General features: G+C 46.9%; 2 protein-coding genes across 5 annotated transcripts in view; one reads left to right on the forward strand and one right to left on the reverse strand.

The window, feature by feature from the left end:
• LRTM1 (leucine rich repeats and transmembrane domains 1) overlaps window positions 1-13,609 on the forward strand; it is a 60,657-nt gene extending 47,048 nt beyond the window's left edge. The window contains exons 4-6 of one of the 2 annotated variants that reach the window (XR_009597435.1): window positions 4,904-5,027; window positions 7,054-7,202; window positions 11,197-13,609. Coding sequence is in view for 1 of the 2 variants with exons in the window: in XM_060402373.1 (XP_060258356.1) it covers window positions 4,904-4,987 (84 nt within the window). In the remaining variant the exon portion in view is untranslated. Of the gene's footprint in view, window positions 1-4,903 lie in introns of both variants that reach the window. The other variant, XM_060402373.1, reaches the window with a different exon arrangement.
• Window positions 1-23,350, reverse strand: part of CACNA2D3 (calcium voltage-gated channel auxiliary subunit alpha2delta 3) — an 879,694-nt gene that overhangs the window by 174,089 nt on the left and 682,255 nt on the right. For all 3 annotated transcript variants that reach the window (XM_060402372.1, XM_060402371.1, XM_042236061.1), the window contains exon 18: window positions 543-626. In XM_060402372.1, coding sequence (XP_060258355.1) covers window positions 543-626 — 84 coding nt within the window. The remainder of the gene's footprint in view (window positions 1-542; window positions 627-23,350) is intronic.

A 23,350-nucleotide genomic window follows, 5' to 3' on the forward strand; every position in this document is an offset into this window, starting at 1 on the left:
TAAATCGTGGGCATGAGGAAAACTTTTGATACAGTCCTGAAGGCTGAAGCTGTCTGGGAAACAAGCATGTGTTACTAAAGTGTGGCCTGAAAAGGGGAAAGGCTGGGGTGGCCCTGGAAACAGGGTGGTCAACCAAAGAGGAGGAAAGTGGGTCTGCCAAGCCCTGGCTGACATCCTGACAGGTAAACTCTGGCCCTGGCTGTGCAGCGGCCCCGCTAGGCTCTGGCCAGGCTCCCCTGAGGGTCGCAGGTCCCATCAATGGCACTCAGAAAGAGTCCAGATTGATTGGCTGCAGAAGGAACCAGAGCCCAAATGAGGATGGTTTTAGACTACACAAAGCAGGCAGGGCGGCTGGAAACCCATTTATAAGTGGACCTACCGGCAGGAGAGTTATAAAACCTCAAATGCATACAAGGGCCCATGGTCTCTACATCCCTCTGACAGCCAGGTGTTCCTCTGGTGGGCCTCTCTTGACCAGCTCCCAGGCAGAGGAGGGTAAAATGAAGCGTCCTTCTCACCAGGCTTGAAATCAAATCGCTTACCACATCGTCGCGGTCCTCCCACTCCACTTCAGACAGGTCAACACTACTGTAGTTGGGTTTCCTCCGCTTTTTCCCTTCTTCGTACTGGCAGAAGAGGGAGAGAAAGAAAGCATATGACAAATGAAGAAAACATTTCCATGAGACCACCGGCCAGGGCAACCTTCATCATCTGAATTCCTGGTTCATGCCTGAGGACTGTGAATGGAGGGTACCAGAGAGAAGCAGAGGGGCACTCCTGGGTTTTCAAGATCAGGAAAGCTGAACTGAGTCACTAGCAAACATGTGAGCTTCCCAGGTGGCACAGTGGTAAAGAATCTGCCTGCCAATGCAGGAGACGCAAGAGATGCAGGTTCAATCCCTGAGTCAGGAATATTCCCAGAGAAGGAAATGCCAACCCATTCCAGTGTTCTTGCCTGGAAAATTCCATGGACAGAGGAGCCTAGCAGGCTATAGTCCATGGGCTTGCAGAGTTGGACACCACTGAGCCGATGCCTGGAAAATCCCATGGGTGGAGGAGCCTGATAGGCTGCAGACCGTGGGGTCCCTAAGAGTCGGACACGACTGAGCAACTTCACTTTCACTCTTCACTTTCATGCATTGGAGAAGGACATGGCAACCCACTCCAGTGTTCTTGCCTGGAGAATCCCAGGGACGGAGAAGCCTGGTGGGCTGCCGTCTATGGGGTCCCACAGAGTCGGACACGACTGAAGCGACTTAGCAGCAGCAGCAGCAGCAGAGCCAATAGAGGGGGACTAAGTATACAAGCCAATTCTTTGTTTCACATGAATTTACCTGGTAGACTCCTTACCTATAAACATGCCAGGTGCAAGCAGTTTCCCCTCTCCTTGGACATTCTACGTGTGGAATGGAGCCTTTCTCGTCTAATCTAAAGCTTTTAGAGCACACACCTTCATGATACAGGATAGGGAATCTTACATAGTCTGTATTCTGATCTCCATATTTGGCCTCAGCATCCTGGTAACATTTCTCAAACACATGGAGCCTTCCACTTGCTATCACACTGGCCATAGCAGTGCTGAGATAAGCAGGGCTACTTAACCCGAAGAGCATGGAGACTGGGAATCACTGCCAGGTCTAGTGGCCATTAGCACATCTCTCTGGAAAAGCTGATGAGTGCATTAATATCACAGGAAGTTTTTTGAGTTTTTTTTTTTTTTTTCCCCCTCCTAAAGCACTGGTGTTACAGTCACCTGGCAAGCCTACTATTTTATCAGACAGTCCTGTGTCTGGATATTCCTGTGTCTTGGGACTTTAATGCTGTACTTATAATGTAGGAAAGTCTGCCCTCTGCTGCAGGCTCAGGATAAGCAACCCCTTTGCCAGTTCAAAAGATATGGCTGAGGGCATATTGGAAAAAATACCTATGTATGTATAGCTTTTATTTTTCTTTTTTCCTTTTGTTTCTAAATTAGCCAGCTTTGGATTTAATGGGCAGGATTCTAATACAGCATCACTCTAGGTGTTTTAAGATTACCATTCTGGACACTGCTCAGTTACTATGGAGATAGGTGCTGAAGGCACTTAGTGTGGAGGAGAAAATCACCGCTGGTGTATGGGACCAACGAGGCCACACTGGCCCCACAGTGGAATCTAGGAGAGAGAGGCCAGGCAGGGCAGATCTCCCATCACTGCGGGGCCAGATGGGACTCAGCAGTTTCCCTGCTAAGTTGTTTTCCCTCTGGGCTGCATCTCAGGAATGCGGGGCTGTCCTGGGGTGTCCAGCCGTACCACCCAGGAAGGCTGCCTCAACTCGAAGGGGGAGTGGGCCCTGACCATATTGGGCCACCGCCCTTCTATCCCCTTCTCTCGGGTTTTCAATTAACAGACAGTCACGGTCAGGTTTATGACATCAGCTCCACTCCAGATGAAGAGGAAGGGAAGCGGTTCCCTCAGAAGCCGCTGTAAACGATAGCAGATTCACAGTTGGATCCTGTTATGGAAAGTTCACTATGTTTGGCCCTCGAGAGAGTCGGGCTGGGGCTGAGCGGGTGGAACAGGAAAGAGGGCAGTAGGGTGGTCGCCTCTTCTCAGGGTAAGGAGGTGGGATGCGGGAGGGGCACACGATGCTAAGAAGCCCTACAGTTAGACATTCTTGGACCTCTGTTACCTGTACTGATGGTCCCCAGGTTCCGTATTGGTAAGAATAATTCCTGGGAGCCACCAGGCAACCCAGAAGTTTCTGCAGCTCAGCTTCTGACCAAGAAAGGTAAAACTTTAATGGTTTCTTGCGGAGTCTAATGCTAGGTATATACTGTCTTTTGGAGGAAGTTCTTCCATTGATCACTTCAAAATCTTCTTTTAATCACTTTGTCAACATACACTTATTGGACACCTAGCAAGCACAAGGTCCTAAGAATATAAGTAAAGTCAATTAAATGGTGCTTCATTCTTTCCCAAGGACTTGTTTGTGATTTATCACTCTTAATCTGCCTGCCTATAGTCAATTTACTCCCCACGGTGCCTAGAGCAAGTTAAATAAGATCACATAGCCAGTATATCACATACCCCCAGCCCCTGACCAAATTTTCACAGCTAAGCCTCATGTTATTTCAACTGCCACTAAAGAAATTTTAGAAAGTGAAAGTCCCTCAGTCATGTCTGACTCTTTGCAACCCCATGGATTATACATGTCCATGTATACAGTCCATGGAATTCTCCAGGCCAGAATACTGGAGTCAGTAGCCTTTCCCTTCTCCTGTGGATCTTCCCAACCCAGGGGTCGAACCCAGGTCTGCAATGCAGGTGGATTCTTTACCAGCTGAGACACGAGGGAAGCAATTTTAAAAGACCACCATGGTCCTTCATCCTCAGAGGAAGTGCATCCCTGTCTTTGTTAGAAGAGGTGAGCACAGTGGTTCTGCTGCTCACTGGGCATGTGACATGAAGTAAGGCACTCAGCTGCTCCAAGCTTCCTTCCTTCCTCGCTCAACTGCAAAATTATGAAAACCAGTAATACCTCCATAGCCAAGGTAGGCTGAGACAATTAACTAGGTACTGTATGTAAGGTGGCAAGCATGCTCCAAGTTCAGTATGGAATAAGCCTTTAATATGCATGTGGCTAGTGTAAGTCCTGAAAAAGTAAAAACCTTGGTGAAGACACGAGCTCACGGCATACAAATGCCTAGTATGACATTTCCTTGACGTGAAGGAGACCCACTGAATAATTTGTTGGGCTGCTGTTGTTGCAGACATTAGGCAGGAAGATGTTTGTTGAAGATGATGGTATCGTATAGTCACCTCCTCTTCATGTGTAAGATACTTAATACTAAATACCAGGTTGGGACTCGAGACTCTCTTGGCAGGAAAGGTCATACCTGTGCTAAAGAACCCAAGCCCTTTTAGATGATACCTGGCGAAAGTGGAATCCACAGAGATGGATCCCATGACTTTTGACCATTCCTAGATATCTTCTTTCATTGTTTTAATAAACCACTCAAGAAATTCAGTACACTGCACTATTAGTATTCAGGAAACTAGCAGAGACTAGAGAGTGAGGGGAGGAGAGGTTTCCCAGCGTGCTGGCCTGAAAGTCATCACATTCCAGCAAGTCTCTAATTTAACTGCATTGAAAGAAACAGACGGGACCAGGGATACACCCTTTGGAATGCTCCTCTACAATGTCTGCTAAACCAGGGAAGTAGGTATGAAACAGTCAATACTTTCTACTTGAGTCTTTATTAATGGGTGAGTCTCCTAAAATACAAACAGAAATCCATACAGTAGCGTCGCAGAGTGACTACTTTGAGTAACAAAAGAAAAGTCAACCGGCTGTTGCATAGATAAAACAGGTCAAGGACAATGAGTAAACTTCAGAATGATGACCCTAAATCCACTTTCTCTTTTCTCTTGGTAAAAGAATGCTGGATTCCCTGGTGGTCCAGTGGTTAAGAATCCAGCCTGCAATGCTGGAAACACCAGTTTGATCCCTGGTCCAGGAAGATCCCATATGCTGCGAGGCAACCAAGCCTGGGCACCACAACTACTTAGCTCATGCGCTAGAGCCCAAGAGTGACAGCTACTGAGCCCAACAACTCCTGAAGCCCATGCAACTCGAGCTCACGCTCAGCAACAAGGGAAGCCACCAGAACGAGAAGCCCCTGCACTGCACCCAGAGAGCAGCCCCCAACTGCCACAACCAGAGAGAGTCCGCACAACAAAGCCCCGTGTAGCCAAAAACACAGATACATGAAAACTTTTAAAAGTTAAAAAAAAAAAGAAAGAAAGAAAAACCTTATTACTCAGCTAGAGAATAGACCTCCATTAGGAAGATACCTGAGCTGTGGACCACCACCACTCATCCCCCGCATATTTCAGGGAAATCTCTTTGGTTTTTCCTACAGGGAATCCCCATGGACCTCACACTCAGGAAATGTAGTTCCAGTGATGGCAAGACCATCCTGGTTCGGAGGGAAGCCAATGAATGACCTGAGTATGTGAAGGAGACCCACAACTCTCCAGGACATGGTGAGTAGCTCAGGATTGGGGACATAACTCATACCAACCCAAATGAGACTCAATCTGGATGCTTTCTTGGATTTATCTGGAAAAAGTAGCTCTCTGTCTACTACATCACTAAGGCAGGAGGGGAACATGAGCTCCTCGCAGCCAGCTCTGCCACTGCTTGGAGAGAGCCTTCCCGAGAAGGAAGCCAGTGCAGGGAAGGCAGAGAAAAGACATGAGGAGAGTGCTGAAAGCACGGTGTACGTGCCTGGATCAAGCTTCACCTGTAACCTTTATACTCTTGGGTGTTTCATGTACCAACACATTCTCTCCACATTACCCTCCTTCTCTTTTTAAAGATTTTTTTTTTAAAGCTGTCTTGTAGCGTAAGTAGTCATCAGTTTCAACCTGTATATATTTAGTGTCTTTAGTTTTTTTCTTTCTTTTAATGAACCATTTTTTAAAAGTACATTTTAAATGAAGTGTTCACAAACTCTGGTACTTTAATGACTATTTAGAAACTTGTGATTTGTAAAACACCTCACTGCTAATCAAGACAGTCCACTGTGTTTGAGCATTGCTGACCCCTGTACCTGCTTTTCCCGAGAGGACATATGTGTGGCCATGGAGTCTGAGGGCAACTGATAAAGCACTAAACCCTCAAACCTCTGACTCCCAGGTCCGATCTCCCCTCTCCCTTGGGATCTGGCCTGGGATGGATCCCAGGTCCCCCAGCCCCACTCCTTCTTCCCCTTCGTGAGGATCTCGTTACTGGGGCTGAAGCATCGGATATGGCATTTGTTAGTGTATCTATAAACTGTAACTTCCTTTGAAAATGTGATTAACGAATTGCAAACGGTTTCCAAAGGTTTATAAACAGATACTTTGAGAGCCACGGGTAGGTTTGTAGTTTTTGGTGCCTGTTTTATGAAAAAAATATGTGGGGGAGAATTTAATAAGGAAAGATATTCTGTGCTATGAAATACTTTGAGGTGGAGTTTCAAATAAAGGCCAGATGTGGTGAACACACCAAACCAGCCTGTGGCCTAGAAGGATGGGGAAAGAAGGGCACCCATCTGAGGAGCCAGCCGGAAGCATCGGGGGTCTGCCGTAAGTTCCAGAACCTTCCTGGCTGCGTTGAACTGTCTGGATGTGAGTGCCCCTTTGTGTTAGTGCAGATAGACTGCAGAAGCAGAAAGGGATTGGCTAAGGTGATGGCCATGTTCGTGTGGGTCTGAACGAAACAAGAATGCCTTTGCTTTTCTGTGTTCTTTTGGGAAAGACTAAAGGAAGTCAGTTACACACATCCATGCAGCCTTTGTGAAACAAATATTATGTGTGCTAATAATTGATAAACAGATCGTGCTGCTCCACGCTGCCAACAGGAAGGAAGGAGATGGGGGTGAGAGGCCCATAACTGGAGAGGAAGAAGCCTTGCCCAAAGCCTGCGCCATCTGGAGAAGGAGTGTGGCCAGGGCCTGGGAGCCAGCCTTGTCTGGGAAAATGTTTCTCTCCGGAGGCAGTCACAGTCCTCAGCTGGTGGATACCTTCACCACCTCCTCTGAGGCCCTGGGTTTCCTCTTGCCTTAGAGGCTAAGTGGCCGTTTGAGAAGGAACAGCGACACGCCTTTCTCTCTTCCACGTACAAGAGAGGATGACCTAGCGGCCACTGGGCGCTTCATTCCTTCACTCCTCATTCATTCATTCATTCGTCCGTTCACATATCCAAAACTACTGTTCAGTTCAGTTCAGTCACTCAGTCGTGTCCGACTCTTTGCGACCCCATGAACCGCAGCACGCCAGGCCTCCCTGTCCATGACCAACTGCCAGAGTCCACACAAACCCATGTCCATTGAGTCAGTGATACCATTCAACCATCTCATCCTCTGTCATCCCCTTCTCCTCCCGCCCTCAATCTTTCCCAGTATCAGGGTCTTTTCAAGATACTGTTGGACATTGATTATTCATCAGGCCTCAAGCCAGGCCCAGGTGAGCCTTAGGAAAGAACTCAGTCAGAAGCTGTCTGTCACCCTCTGCTCTCCAATTGCAGGTCACAATTCACCAGGCAAGTTAGGAGAACAGGGAAAAGTCAAGGCCCCAGAGGGAGACTGTGGTTTGAACCAGGTCTGCACCTACAGGCTGTGTGCCCAGGGCTGCCTGCATTTCTCCCAGCACACTGTGCTCCTTTGCAGGATGGAGGTAAGATCATTCAACACATGGGGCTGCCATGACGAACAAATGGGCATAGATACAGTTGAGCACAGCAAACATCCTGACAAGCAGAGTTGGGACAACATGCCACCGGGTCAGCAGTGGGAAATGCTCATGAGACAGGGGAGCCCACCTCATCACGCCTGTCCCTAGAGACGACCTTCACAGGGTAAAATGGTTCTTCACAGTTTAGTGAAAGTCACTCAGTTGTGTCCAACTCTTTGCAACTCCATGGACTGTATAGAATTCTCCAGTCCAGAATACTGGAGTGGGTAGCCTTTCTCTTTTACAGGGAATCTTCCCAACCCAGCGATCAAACCCACGTCTCTCTCACTGCAGGTGGATTCTTTACCATCTGACCCACCAGGGAAGCCCCTTCACAGTATGGCTGTTTACCAATTTTTCTAGTCCTTTAAAGAGGCAGTTCAGCCTGGCTTCGGGGCCCATTCTTCTCGAGGTCAAAAGGAAGGGTCTCACACAAGGACGTGGTCCCAAGGGCAGGTGGCCAGGGGGGCCTGTGACAGAGTGACGGTCTCTCCCCGTAGAATTTGCAAACCAAGGTTTCTTACTGTCATAGCAGATCCTGCCCCAGAGGAGGTGTCCCCAGGGAAAGGGAATCCCAGGGGTCTATACAGTCCCTGCTGTACAGGCTACAGTCTAAACAGAGCATTTTTTTGAGCCCCCACCCACCCCCACCCCCTGTTGACTCGCCCTGGTTATACATGTAACAACAGTTCATTGTAGAAATTTGAGAATAATGAAAAGTGTAAGAAATGAAAAGAGATTGTCCTCACTACCACAAGCCAGGAATCACCAGGGGACACTCTATTACCTTTCCCAAAGGACAAGTATTTTGACGCAGTTACTGTTTTCAGTTTCCTAAGTTCATTGTTTCCCCAACAAGAATTTATAAAATGTAGCAACCAATCTGTTATGCTTTCCAAGTGACTGCTTTCAGGAAAAACAAAAACAAAACCAAATTTGTTTCTTTTCTGCTGGCTAGCTTCCCTCTCAACTCCCTATCATTCTTCTTGAAGAGGGCATGTTTCCTGGGCCAGGTATGGTGCTGAGTGCTATACCCATCTCCTGCTAATTCTCACAGCTCCACGGGAGGAGTAACACAGAGACCAGGCATGCTGGTCATACAGCGGCATGGCTAACCGGCAGGGAAACGGGCACTCCTCTCCAACTCTTCACCACCCTCTGCACTGCCTTCCTTACCTGTTCCCTTCTCACCAACTCCGGGCAACCACTGACAGGACTTCATGTAGCTGGCACGTGAACGGTTGCAGAACCGCCTCGGGAGTGCCAACTCACAGGGGCTGCCTTGAAACTAACATTGATGGCCAGGGGTGCGAGAATCAGCTTTAGGTTAAGAACAAGTACAATATCATGCCACATGTCCAATGTATAATATCATATTCACATGATGCCTAACAAGCAATATCCAACTCAAGGCCTCAGAGAAGTTGGTAGTACCTGATGGTATCGATAAAGGATTTCCATCAGAAGTGTGACCCTTTGGTTGTACAATCACACAACAGCTCAGAGAAGACACATGGTTGGATGTCATAGGCCCTATGGCAGAAGAGAAATTCCAATGAGCGTATTCAGAGCTGAACTCCTTCATGTTCCTGGGAAGATGAGATAACCAGATATACTGAGGGAAACAGGGCCACGGGGGTGAATAAAGGCAGTCAGAGAGTGGGAGAGAGGCAACAAGGGCATGTTGAGACAACAAGCTTTTCCCTTTTCCTAAAAGGTACCCTGCTCTTATTAATTAATGTTTTTAAGTGTCTCAAAGATGAAAAGTTCTACTTGCTCTTCTAGTGTGATTACAAAATCCTTTTGATCACTCTAAAACTGTAACAGCACCGGTATTTTTTTTTAAAAAAAAAAAACAACAATTAGCTGGCCGCTTTGAAAACCCAGCTGACCTTTATCTTTAGTGTCCTCTGAATCACTGGGAATGAGTCACACGCTATGTGTGGGGAGGAAGTAGCCAGCCCCACCATCATCGCTTCTGCAGGTCAAATGTGGCTTACTACCCGGTGGGCTGGATTTAAATTCTCCTTATCAAAAAGCCAGGCTGTCTTGTAATAGTTAAGTTAGTCATAAAAATGAACATCATGCTGAGTGGTTGGAGCAGGAAGAACATTTGTGCCAGCAAAGGAACAGGGACTAGGGGACTCAGATGGAAAACAGAGAGGTATCTTCAGGTCTGCTGACTCAGGTGAGAGGGTGATGCTGAGGAAAGACCACCTCTCCACAGAGAAGAAAGAAGGGTGTACATGAAGGCTACATACAAGATAAAGATGCATGTGGGCACCTAGAAGATGACTAATCTGATAGGTTAGGACATTTCTGAGACAGAATGCTCTCTAAAGCTTCCTGGCCAAAGGTTAGATGTAAGGCAAGCTTAACAATGAATTTCAAAATTCAGAAAGACTTGCACTGAATTCTTGAGCATGGAAATGTGCCATATCCCAAACCTGATTTTATATAAAGACTTCAGAGACCACTGAGTAATTAGGAGATAACATCTAGGGTAAGAAGAGGACCTCTATAATTTGAGAATATGTCTGTGGCTTTTGACAAGCAACTTTTTTTTTTTTGGCATTTACAGAACTTTATTTGGCATTATTCCTTTGAGAAGTTAATTATATATCAAAAGACTCTTGGGTATGTGGAACCTGTCAGACCATTTTGAACATGGGGTACAATTAGGCACTGCGAATTGATTCCAGTTTCAAAACAGCAAAGACAATGAATTTCCTTATTCACTCAAGTAATATCACGAATTGGTATCAAGCAGTGCTGCAATGCAGTGAGGTGTCAGTCTTAAATGATGCTACGGCTCACCACTCACCATGGGGTGAGCTCTCTGTGCCGCTGGCTTGTCTGCTTCCTCTGTAACATTCCTAGTGTCTGCAACCAGCTCAGTCACCGTGGAAAAGCCCCTAGTCTCATCCCTTGCTGGAGGGATGTATTCAGAACAGATATCTCTCATTTTCAAGGTCTGTGTGTTTATTGACATGAAGGAAAATATTCTGCAAGTGAAGTAAAAAGAAGGAGGCACAAGAGAGGGAAAGGAATCATTCCTCCCAAGCCAGCTGCCATTACTGTTGCCTCGGGTATATGCCTTATGCAAGTAATAGTATCATCCTGCGTCACACTGCTGAGCCTTCATTGTACGTGCATGTGTGAATGTTTGTGTGTAATTTGGGGAGCTGCTTGGCAGAGGAGCTTTATTTTGTTTTTGCTTTTTTTTTTTTTCTGCTAAAGATTTTGAAGGAAGGAAGAAGATTGTGAAGAAGGAAAAGACATGTAGAAATCCATTTCTGTGGCCACATCTTCCATGGAAGTTTCTCTGACCCTTCCAGCTAGTCTCTCTTCTCACTCAGGAGGGCTCCTGTTCTGCACTTCCCTGAGGACACAGCACTTTGCAGCATTAAATGCATGTGGCCATCTTTTCCACTTACCTCCTCTCTATCTTAGCCATGTCCTAACACCAAATTCCGGAGAAGGCAATGGCACCCCACTCCAGTACTCTTGCCTGGAAAACCCCATGGATGGAGGAGCCTGGTGGGCTACAGTCCATGGGGTTGCTAAGAGTCAGACACAACTGAGCGACTTCACTTTCACTTTTCACTTTCTTGCATTGGAGAAGGAAATGGCAACCCACTCCAGTGTTCTTGCCTGGAGAATCCCAGGGACGGGGGAGCCTGGTGGGCTGTCGTCTATGGGGTTGCACAGAGTTGGACATGACTGAAGCGACTTAGCAGCAGCAACACCAAATTCAGTAGTCTCATCCACCACTGGTCAACCCAGCCCACTGGACTGGTGACTGAGCCAAATGTTTAGTTTTAATTTTTTTGTATGTGATTCTCAATTATACTGACATATATTTTTAAAAGTGTTTCTGGATGTATGGTGGTTTGAATAGGCCCAACAGACCTCTAATGTTGTTCATAACTTATAGGAAAACCAAAGGTCCCCCGTAAGGCTGACTAAGTCCTCTAATATTTGCCTGTGATCATGGAGACAAGGGTAAAGGCTGGAATAGACGATTATAATAGAGGAAGAGGCCAGTGGGCCAGGCAAAGCAGCCAGATTCATCCACTGCTTCTAGCGAGTGTCTCCTAGAACTGCGGGCATCTTCCTATCCCTCTCATGTTCAGCTTGGTGTCGGTCACCATGATACCTCTCCCTTAACGACGGTGCATCTCTCCCAAGCACCCCTGCCTGGATGGACTCCATTGTTCAGTACATTTTCCCAAGTCCAGCCAGGGAGGCTCATCTGTAACCCTACATAGCACCATTCAGCCTTCAATCCTTGTCACGTCTCATGCCCTGCCGGACGATGTTCAACATTCCAGAGTGCCAGACATCCCCATCACACCGCCTCTGCTTGCTCCTCTGGCCTCTCACTCTGTACTCTCCAGCTAGACTGTGCTGACTCCTAAAAGTGTCACTGTCATTCCTGCCATCAGGCCTCTGCACATGCCACTCCACCTGCTCCCAATACACTCCAACCAAACTCAGAGTCCAGTGGTCATTCAGCACCCAGCCAAGACATCAGCTCCTCTGGAAAGTCACACTGGCCTGGCTCCAAGGGATTTTCCAGGCAAGAGTACTGGAGTGGGTTGCCATTGAGTACATCATGTGAAATGCTGGGCTGGATGAAACACAAGCTGGAATCAAGATTGCTGGGAGAAATATCAATAACCTCAGATATGCAGATGACACCACTCTTATGGCAGAAAGGGAAGAGGAACTAAAAAGTCTCTCAATGAAGGTGAAAGAGGAGAGTGAAAAAGTTGGCTTAAAACTCAGCATTCAAAAAAGGAAGATCATGGCATCTGGTCCCATCCCTTCATGGCAAATAGATGGGGAAACAATGGAAATAGTGTCACTGCAGATGGTGACTGCAGCAACAAAATTAAAGGACGCTTGCTCCTTGGAAGAAAAGCTGTGACCAACCTAGACAGCATATGGAAAAGCAGAGACATTACTCTGCCAACAGAGGTCCATCTGGTCAAAGCTATGGTCTTTCCAGTAGTCACGTATGGATGTGAGAGCTGGACTATAAAGAAAGCTGAGCACCGCAGAATTGATGCTTTTCAACTGTGGTGTTGGAGAAGACTCTTGAGGGTCCCCTGGACTGCAAAGAGATCAAACCAGTCCATTAAAGGAAATCAGTCCTGAATATTCACTGGAAGGACTGATGTTGAAGCTGAAGCTCCAATGCTTTTGCCACCTGTTGCAAAGAGCTGAATCAATAGAAAAGACCCTGATGCTGGGAAAGAGTGAAGGCAAGAAGAGAAGGGGATGGCAGAGGATGAGATCATTGGATGGCTCACTGACTCAATGGAAATGAGTTTGAGCAAGCTCTGGGAGATGGTAAAGGACAGGGAAGCCTAGTATGGTATAGGCCATGGTGTCACAAAGAGTCAGACATGACTGAGCAACTGGACAACTTATTCAGCATCAAACCTGCAATGCCTAAGAGAGTACTCGTCAAAGAGTAGATTCTTCATGAACATTTGAGGAATGAGTAAACAGAGTGAATGAGCAAATTACAATGGGTCTCTACTTAATAAGCACATACAACACCTACCATATGCCTGGCCTATTCTAGGTATTTTGTGAACATGAACTCAGTTAATCCTCATAGTAATTCCATTCAGTAGACACTATTTTTGTCCTCATTTTTCAGTGGAGGAAACTGAATGGAAGGAGGTTGAGTAACTTGTCCACGGTCACACAGCTGACAGCAGCAGAGCTGAAGTTGACCCTGGACACAAAGCCTCAGGCACTATTCTGCTCCATGGAGAAGTGTGTACCAGTGAACCTCCCATATATAAACCTGAGGTTGCTGCTGGGTGCCTGCCTGGGATGTGTCCTTCTAGGGCACAGTAAGTTGATGATGGCAAAGTGACCTGTGGCTGTCCTCAACCAGCTCCCTGGAACTCCACCTTGGGTAGAGCTGAGTTTCAAATTATTACCTCTCAAAGGAAACTTTCCATGAAATAATATGAAAGTACTATTTATACTTGTATTTGAACTTGGATGAAATAGGTATTAGTTAAAGGCATCCAATCCACAGTATTCTCAAACTTGCTGCAGTACTGGGAGTCAAATAAACACCTTTACCTGTCCCAGTCACACCCAGACTCTCTTCCTGGAGTGTAGGAAGAAACTTGCAAACTCCAGAGGAGGCTATTTGGGGCAAGGAGCAGGCATCTGAGAGAAATAGAATATTTCAACTGATTCTAATACCCAGGATATACTTCTGAAATCTCTACGGTTCTATGCTGGGGAGAGGGGACAGTACTCCATGTGTAATGCCTCTCAGCTTCTGAATGTCCCAGATAAAGGATTTTTCTCCTCTTTCCTCTGTTTATCCTTCCCAATCCCAGGAAATTAAGCCTGTCTCACTGGGCACTTCTTTCTTTTGGGGTACATTTCTGCCAAGTGGGGTCCTTGTTTATTTAAATCTGCCTTGAGCATTCCTAGCAGAGGGTTCTTCGGGCTTTTGATTTAATTTGGAGTGAGTGTGAGTGTCTGTGTGTGTGTGTGTGTGTGTGTGTGTGTGTGTGTGTTCCTTTCAGACATGTCCTAAATTTGTCTCCTGCGGAGTCTGGCCTCTGCTGTGCCTGTGGTAAGTTGTGTGCCTCTATCTGTGGGATGTTGGTTTTGTAGTCACTGGGTCCAAAAAGAAGCCATTGTGACAATGATGAATGTCCCCTGACTTGCTCCTCAGGTGGTCTCTGTCCTTCCAGGGACAGACAGGCACACAAAGCATCAAATTTCAGACTTGAACCCAGAGCTCCCTGGGGTGTGGCTGGCAGGCCAGCCTGTCATTTGGGATTTCTGGCCCTGGCCAGCTGAGGCACAAAAGCACTCGATCTTATGAAATCCCCAGCCACAAGCCAAAGAAATGCCAGCTATTGGTATGTTTGTGGGAGTGGGGGTGGGGTCACCCAGGTCCTGTCCCAAAGAGAAAGGGGTAAGTGAGAATAACGATCAGCAAAAGCCCTGACAGGCTTAGCCAAACTGAATATCTCAAATGCATTCGTGTTTCCCTTTGCCCTGAAAACATCCACAGAGTACGTGGAAATGGCAGCTGGGAGGTGTTCAGAAACACACGTGGCCTGTCTCATGATTATAAAAGTTGAGTGAAGCGCATAATGGTCTGGGCACCTCCTCAAAGAAGGGCAATGGTCAGTTCGGGGGTGTGGTGGGGAGTAAATGATTGTGCCCCAAAGCCCATGCTCTCAACCTTTTTATTTGCATTCTTTGCGTCTTATCATTTAGGATTATGTAAAAATGACAGCTGCTTATAATTATTTGGAGGTTTGAGTTGCAATAATTAAAAACATCTGCCTTTATCTTACCACTACCAGACTTAACCCCTCAAGGTTGGGTCTACTGAACTTCAAAGAGGGAAGCAAAAAATAAAAGAAAACTCCACACATTACTAACAAATTTCTAGTGATTCATTTAAATGTATAACCAGCTATTCCAACAGCCTTCAAACCTTTAATTATCTTTTAAATATATATAATTTGGGACTGCTAATTAGATAGCAATTTAATGCTCTCATGGGGATTCAGATGCACTGTCTTTCTAAAATGTAAACTCGCCGAGGCATCATCATTGGCATTCAAATGACTGAATTCTTCAGTTATTCAAATGAGTGTGGGCACTTACTCTGTTGAATCATTTGAATATTCTGCAGTCAGCTCAAGCTGCAGGTTTTACAGGGCTCCTCAGTACATTGAGGGTAAGGCTAGGTTTCTCCCAGTCCAACTCTCTGGAGAGAAACCAGTCTGACTCCTCCCCGGGGAAGCCTAACCTCACTCACCAGCCCAGTCTGGCCTTCTCTTGGATGCAGAGGGCTCTGTTTGCCTGTTTTAAGGAGGAACAAACTTTCCTGGAATTTACAGTTATAAAAGCTTTAATGCTCACTTCCCAGCATTCTTTATGCTGGCCCGCCTGCTATTGTCTGGACAGTTAACATTTTAATTAATAACTCGCTCTCCACAACAGGCTGCTGCAGATGGAGGAGGTGAGGGTTTCACTCTGCTTTGAGCTTCCACTTCCTGTGTATTCCTACCCCCATGGAGATGGTCCTTTAAATTATATAAAGATGTGCATCACATGGAGAGAAGCAATTGATCAATTAGATGACACTGGACAATGATGGAAGCCAGCTCTCCCATCTCAGCCTCACAATGTGGCTAGGCTTTGCATTCCTGAGTCCAGGCTAGTAGCTAGCAGCTGACGCTCATTTCCCCCATGAGGGGAAGGAGGTGCAGACAAATCTATAGGAATTTTTAAGAGATCATTATTCAACACATTGCCTGTAATTACATTTTGATGAGCCTTTTATTGCTAATTCATCATCCAAGATGGGGCACTCTAGATATGAAATTAATCTAGTAAAACAAAGGTCACAGTGTGTCCAGTGTAAAGAAAAGCTCTGTCCTCATCAAATCCTTTTGCCAAACAATAAAGCAGCAGAGAATCCTATCTCTAAACCAAATTCCCTTAAAGTGCCTTCTCCATTATTAACAGCATAAAGCCAACACTCCCTGGTGCTTCTCAGTGCAAGCAGGCTGATGTGAGGTGAATACATGCGCAGCTCCCTGAAACAGAATGGGAAATGTGCCTGATCCCAACACTTTAAAGCAAAGGTCTATATGCACACAGAACTGTATCTGAAGCAAATCTATTTTTGCAGAGATGTACCAGTCCACTGGGATCGTGGCGAGACTCTCCTCTGAAGTAGATCCTAAGGCCAGGATTTAAGAGCAAAGTTTTTACTTTGCCAGGAAATGCTGCAGGAACACAGCAAAGTGACTGAGAGACAGAGACCACAGGCAGGCAGCCAACACAAGGTGCATTACGGAGCATGTGGGCACGCTGGGCACCTCAAGCTGAATCCCACTGCAGGGATGCCTGTAGGGAGTGTGCAGTGGTGTGCAGCAGGTGCCTGTAGGGCAGCCCACCGGGAGGTAGGAGTGCTCATCAGGTTTTGGTGGAAGGATGCTAATTCCCCGGCACCCCTTGCCCGCTGTGCGCTTGAAAGGAGTGAACTCCAGAAGTCACAGAAAGTCTTCACTAGGGTTTTGGCAGCTGCAAGCCAGGCTGGAACCCACGGAGGTGAGGGCTGAGGGGGCCTGGGTGGGCCATCCACAGAACTACTTCACTAAGCATGTTTCCAAATAGGAATTTACCAACAAAACCTTCAGGCACTTTCCCTTTGGAAATTTGGAATTCTGTTCTGAATCTACTCACAGATTCCAGACACATCTTAGGTCTCCCCGTGCCTCAGGGTCTTTGCATACATGGTTCCCTCAGCCTAAACTAGTCTCTATTATCTTGGCACAGCAAGTTCTTTTCCCCCCTCAGGGCTATAGGGTTCAGCTTAAAATGTCATCCCCAAGAAGGGTTCCCCTTGACCATTCAGCTAAAAGTAGGGCATGTCCCTAGCCTACTGTGGTCTCAGATCCTTCCTTCCTTTGGAGAAGTTATCCAAAATGGGCTAATACTTTTTATTTGCTTACTTATGAGCCTAAAACCAACATACCGTATCCATGACCCCATGAAGGGGGAGTTGTGTCGGCTTTGCTTTTATCCCTCGATCTCCAGCATATAAAGGAGTGCCTGGCACAGAAGAGGTGTTCGGTAACACATGCCAGATGAGAGAAGGAAAGGTGAGAGGGAAGGTGGGCTCCAGCGATGCAAGAAGGAGCAAGCTGCACCTCTCGTGTCTGAAGGGTCTTCTGTTGTTCCCACATGTGCTGGACTGGATCACAGCCTGTGGGCTGAGGCTTACAGGCTGCAGACTAGCTCCCTGCCGAGCTCTCGAGCCACCCCTGTCACAGCTAGATACCACGTCCTTTTACAAATTCTTTCCTGCCAGTATTCCCACTCTGGTGCTTAATAATATACTGCGGCATTGTGTAATCAATTACCTATCTGTGCGTCTTCTCTCCTGTTTAGTATTCCACTTCCTCTTCTAGGTATTTTACCAGGCCCTGGACATGCAAGGGTGGGACTAGTGTATTCAGGCCCTTGCAGTGCGTGAGGGGACAGGCGTGTCGAGGGAGTTCTGTGATGTAGCATGGAGCCCAAACTCAAAGACCTGTGTAGGAAGTCTGGTGGGACGAGGGCATAGGGTGGTGTGGGGAGGAGGGTTTCGGGGGTGGGAGTGGGAGACAGGGAGGGAGAACAGACTGTGTGCTCCCTGAGAGCAGGGCTCAGAGCCATGCCCAGCAACAGCTCCCAGCCTTGGGGATCCACAACTGCATCAGCCAGGCTGCTCTGCTTGTAAGCAACAGATACCAATTCTTAATCACTTGAGCAAAAGAGGAATTTAATAAAAGTGTATATGGAAGCTCTCAGTTCCCACCACAATGTGAGATTAATGAATATGAGTAAATGAATAAATAAATAAAGGACAGGATGGAGGGCCTTTTCCTCTTGCCTTTTGTTTTTCTTCCTCCCTCCCTCCCTCTATCTTTTTCCTTTTAATTCTTCCTCTTTTCTTCCATTCTTCCTTCATCCCTTTCTTACCCCTTTCTTCTTTTTCCTTTATTTATCCGCCCCCCCCGCCTTTTTTTTTCTAGTAAACACTTAAGAGAAACAAACCTTCCATCTACTCTTACCTTTGTATCAGTCAGGACCCCAGCAGGAAGCATATGGCACGGTCAAGCTGGCTAATTAAGGAAGTTCTCATAAAGAACCTATTGTACCAGTGGGGCAGGTGTAGGGAACTATAAGAAACGGTGTAGTACCCTGGAGTCACAAGCAGCGGGGCCCTTCTCTTCCACTCTGCATGAAGGGAGAGAGGAAGGAACAGTCACAGCAGCCCACAGAGAACAAAAGGCTAACGTGGCTTTCGACTGGCTGCAGCCAGTGCCAGGGGACGCGGGGCTGAATATACAGTCCCTGCACTCTCCTCTCATTTCTTCTGGGTGTGAGTCCCCACCAGCTAAAGTCCACCCAAGGCCAAGAGCAAAGATGCCACCCTGAGTGCCATGCAGGTGGTGTGCAGGAGCAGACAGCAGAAGCCAAGGGAGGCCCAGCAGCCCAACTCTCATTTTATAAAAGAACCTTATAACTCTGCTTCGGAACTAAGGAAGTCTGTTCAATTGAGTAGGTTTAACTTGATGAAAAACGACACTGTTCATAGTTGTCTTTTTTTTTTTTTCCTCTGAAGACTGAGTCAAATTTGCTTTCTGACTGACACAGTCCTTGGCCTAGGCATCAGTTAATCTCTCTAAAACAAGAACTAACACACGGGATGCTACGAAGACTTAATGAGGCAAAACACACAAAGATGATAAGCACATAGCATGGTTCTTAAAACTTTAAGTAACAGCTGCACTGTCACTGCTAACCCACTCTCTGCTAAATCCTATCTATGCCCTAGGTGCCCCTGTACACACCCGGGCACAGAACTTGGGGACCAAGCGGCTACAGAGTTCTTGAGGTTTGCAGGACAGAAAGGCAGGCACCCCTCTAACCTGCTTCATCCTGAAGCTCACGAGATGTAAGCATTCCTTGCTCAGGGCTGCCACTCTTCCACTCAAGTGTCCAGACTGGGGCGGCTCCAACCGTTGCTCTCAACATTTCATCAAGAGAAAAGCATGCGAGGCTCTGTTTTCTCTTTCACCAAACGATGTATTTCAAAAATACCAGGCTCGCTCCATGGGGGTCACACAGTCTTGTTTATTTTTTTCTCTAAGAACACACTCCTCTGAGCAGATACATTTACTAAGCATCCGATGATTCTTTCTTTTAAAATAAAACGGGATAGATCCAGACCCAACATGAAAGGATTGTGTTTTAAGGATGTGCGCAGGGAGCGGGCACACGGCGGTGCCCGTGCGCCACCTACTGGCCAGTCTCATTCAGTTCCCAGCAGTCTGAGCAGAGAACAGAGCTGGAGACTGGAGATGGGATTCCAGTCTTAGAAGCCACAGAGTTGTATAAACGATGACAGGTTCCCACCCGCTACACCCCAGCAGCTTGGGGCCAGCAGAATGCATGGTTCTGAGACCAGAGACAGAAGTCAAATGAGGACAGAGATCTCAGGAAGTGTGTGGGACCCCTGCTGAGTCCGGAAAGAAATGTCCCTCACAGTAGGCTGTGGAGGAAGTCGGTGTGCATGCCACCTCCTCTGGGAAGCCCTCCAGCATCTCAGGGTACCCTTCCTCAAGAAAAGCAGATGCCTGCCCCGCAAGCATATATCTCTTCTTGGACTCTAGCAATGAGCTCCTTGTGGGCAGAGATGCTGTTCTACCTGCTTCTAAGTCTCCATCAGCTAGCACAGTGCCTGACTTTAGGAACATCTCATGAATGTTTGCAGTCCAGCAGAGGCAGGGGCGGAAAGAAAGGAGGACTTGATCAATTACATGAGATTCAAATTTTGCATGTGATGAAGCAGAGACTCAGTAACTGTTTGATGGGTAAACATGTGGCACCTATACTTCTCATTTACTGTAGAAAATTGGTACCCAGATATTTAGTCATCAGCATCCTTCAAACGCCATCAAAATCTACCAAGAAATATCTGTCAACTACTCCCTCGGTGCAGCAGCAAAGTCACAGGAACTCAAAAGGGAGAGGCTGAACACACAGACCTTTCCCAAGAGTGATAAGTGATCGGAGGAAACTCAAATACGGGGTGTGATGCGGAGTGAGGGAAGTGTGTGGCTCCTTTGGTCAGAGAGCAGGGAAGCTTCTCTGTGGAGGTGACACTGAGATAAGACATGGAAGGTGGGACAAAGGCAGTCACAGGTGTATCGGGAACAAGATTACAGACAGAGGGAAGAGGAGGCACAGGAATTTGGACCAGAGAGGAGCTTGGGGCTTTTGAGGGATGGACAAAAGGGCTGGAGTAGACTGAAGGAGGGGTGAGCACAGCGGGTAGCCACACCACTCTGGCTGGCCAGAGAGGTCAAGTCAGATATGGTAGGGAGCTAGGGCCATGGCCCAGAGTTTGGGTTTTACTCTAGATGCCAAGAAAAGCCAGATCAACTGAGTGATGCCTGTGAAAGGCCACTTTGACGGCTAAGAGCATAATTCTGGGGGTGATGGGGGTACAAAAACAGGTGTCCAGAGCAGGGCTAAAACCCATGTTCAATAGCAAAAAGGTATGGAGAAACGAAGTGGCTGGGCATCCGCAAGAACAAAGAAATGGAATCAACATTTGCAGTGGGAAGGGGACGGTCAAGGAGTCCATAGGGACTGACTGGTGACATCAGGCAGAACTCGGGCTCTGGAAACAGCAAGAACACTGACTTCCAGAGGGAGTGGAGAGATTCCGTAACAGGACTCGTTGGAGAGTTCAGCTGAGTTTGACAGAACAACAGAAATGGCTGGGGTCTGATGGAGATAGCCTGACAGCTCAGGCTTGCCCTCCCCCCACTGGCCTGGGCTGCACAGCTTGGTCACCTATTTCCTTTTTAGATGTAGCTACTAGAAAATGTTACCTTACACAGGCACCTCATGATTGCAGCTCACATGACATTCTTCCTGGACAGGACTAGTCTAGGCAGAACCTCACTGTAATTGCCTTGTGATGACCCTGTTATTCATCCACATGGCTGCAAAGATCAGGTTCCCACTCTGCTTCCCATTTCCTGAGAATCAACCAATAAGAAGAGTGAATTTAGTGCATCTAAACTGATCTAGCGGCTCCTGGTTCTGACTCTTTCAAGTCATTTAACTACTTGATTGCTTGGTGCCTCAGATTCCTGTTTGTAACATGAGGATATGCACTGCCTCACGGAGATGTTCCTGGCACCCTTGGTTGTCTACAATCTGACTCCAGATTGCCTTCCAGACCCACCTTCCACACAGGCCTGGCGTCCCACACACCCTTTCTCTGAGCCTTTCCATTGCTTCTGCATCCTAAGTTTGCTATTGAATTAGTTAATGATTGAAAGCTTTAACCATTTAAAACACTCTGAGCAGTGTCTGTCACACAAAAAGTAATCAACAGATGTGAAACAAAGTTTACTAAGACCAACAACAATAACAGATACAAAAAACGCATTTTCCCTAGTTGTATCTATGGTTACTTCTCCACCCCACATAGAAAATCTTATCCACCCTATTTGATTTTGAGCTCTCTGTATTGGAGCACTTCTCCACAGCCACTCTGGGCAGCTTGCTTAGCCCTAGAACATTGTAGCCGTCTAGCCAATATTGAGGGAAGGGACTGAGGGTTTTCCCCATCTCATCTACCATTAGCCCAGTGGCCTATGTGACTGGTTAATTTTTATCCAGAATAGAAACTCTCCAGCATCCTTCCCCATCTTCTGGGCTTGCAGACACAGAGCAAACAGCTTTTGGCAAATGTCAACGTGGTTTCATGGAAACGAGTCCTAGATTTTGCCTGCCCCAGGCTCCTCTGTGGAGCCTTGCCTGTGCTGTGGCTGCTGGAAGGGAGCCTTTTTTGTGTTCTCTTGGTGGTTTGACGAGGTCCACATTCCAGGCCTCCATGGGGAAGGCAATCAACTTAGATGTCCCTTTTTTCTAAAACGGAGGGGCACATGGATTACCAAAATCTCAAAAGAAAATCAGATCATGTGAAAGGGGGTCCTTTCCTAGTTTTACTTCCTTCGATGCTCTGTCGGGCAAAAGAAAAAAGATATATTAGGGGCTCCACATTTTAAGAAAAATTCGTAAAGCTCTCAAAGAACTTTATGAGAAGAATAAAGTGCAAGAAAAATCGATCTAGACAGTAATTCTAAGTAACTATGCTTTGAAATAGTCTTAACCTGAATGTTAAAGAGGGGCAGAGATCAAGGAAAAAACTTCCAGATGTGCAATAACAACTCAAAAATCATTCCTCAAGGTCTGACTTGAATCCTTCTTGCTTCGCTATTGTCCGAGTCCCCACCCATGAGATGGCCCCAGCCCACGTGTTCCTTCAGCCCCCATTCTAACATGTGGATCCCAGCATGCTGGGAACCACATAAATGTTTGTTGAATCAGCATCAGTTAGTCTACCAGAAGTCACAAGCTGGTGGCAAGGACAGAGTGATTGAGAAACACTTGGAGAAAGACTACAGAGAGCCCACTTATCAACAGAAAAGTCCTGCTAGAGCAGCTTTGCCAATTAAACCAAGGCCAGTCTGCTGAGTAAGGCTCCTACATCTGAGCCGTTTTTGGAGACACTTCATGATTCACACCCAAATCATACAAGATGAAAGAAAATACTGGATAAATCAAGCTAAATATTAAGTTTGGGGGGAAAATTTTATTGGACAAATTAGAAAAATATTGGTATTGTGCTTCAGGAAACCCACTTCTTTCCTCTGGCTGCAGGGGCAGAAACAACCTCAGTGGCAGATGGAGAGGGAACAGGAGTTATTTTAAGTGAGTCGGCTCCGTCCCCCATGCTGGCCACAATCTCCCACTCACACCCACTGTGCTAATCTGGCAGCCTCGGCCAGAACCGAGGGGATCATCCATTTGTAACAAGGATCTGACTGTATGACTGGGCTTGGAGAAGGCCTGTCAGGTTGGAGCGAGGATTCCCTGCTAGAGCTGGCCAAGGAAGCTGCTGGTGGTGGTTGTCCCCAGCTGTGGGTGAGACTCTGACTGGGTCCATTTACGTCTGCTGCAGACACCAGGTTTCCGGGGGAAGTGCCCTAATTACATAACATTATCCTGAAGAATCCAAAGTAACTGGAAATGCAACACTGGCTGTGGAGGATTCTTTCATTCATTCTCCTTCAAAGTCCCTCCTCTATGCTGAGTGACTGGTAGTGAAGGAGAAGGAGGGGTTGAGTTTTCTGCTTTTGTTCAGGTGAGCAAGACAGAGACAAACAAACAACTTGTACGTGCCAGAGCTGGGTTATTCCCCCTATGTGGATTGATTCTTAACTGTCATACTTTAGTTACTGCAGCTGCTAGTATTTCCTCAGTGCTACTTTAAAAACAAACAGACAACAGTAACAAAACACCTCGGTTCCCTGGGCTCACGCAGAACTTCCCAGTACAGCTACTGTTTGCTTTTCTTCTAGCTCAGAGCTGACCAAGAAAAGTAAGGGTGTGACTGTGTGAGAGACAGACAGAGAGAGAGAGACAGAGCGAGGGAGACAGAG

This window comes from Ovis aries, chromosome 19 (assembly GCF_016772045.2).
Source record: "Ovis aries strain OAR_USU_Benz2616 breed Rambouillet chromosome 19, ARS-UI_Ramb_v3.0, whole genome shotgun sequence".
NCBI lineage: Eukaryota > Metazoa > Chordata > Mammalia > Artiodactyla > Bovidae > Ovis > Ovis aries.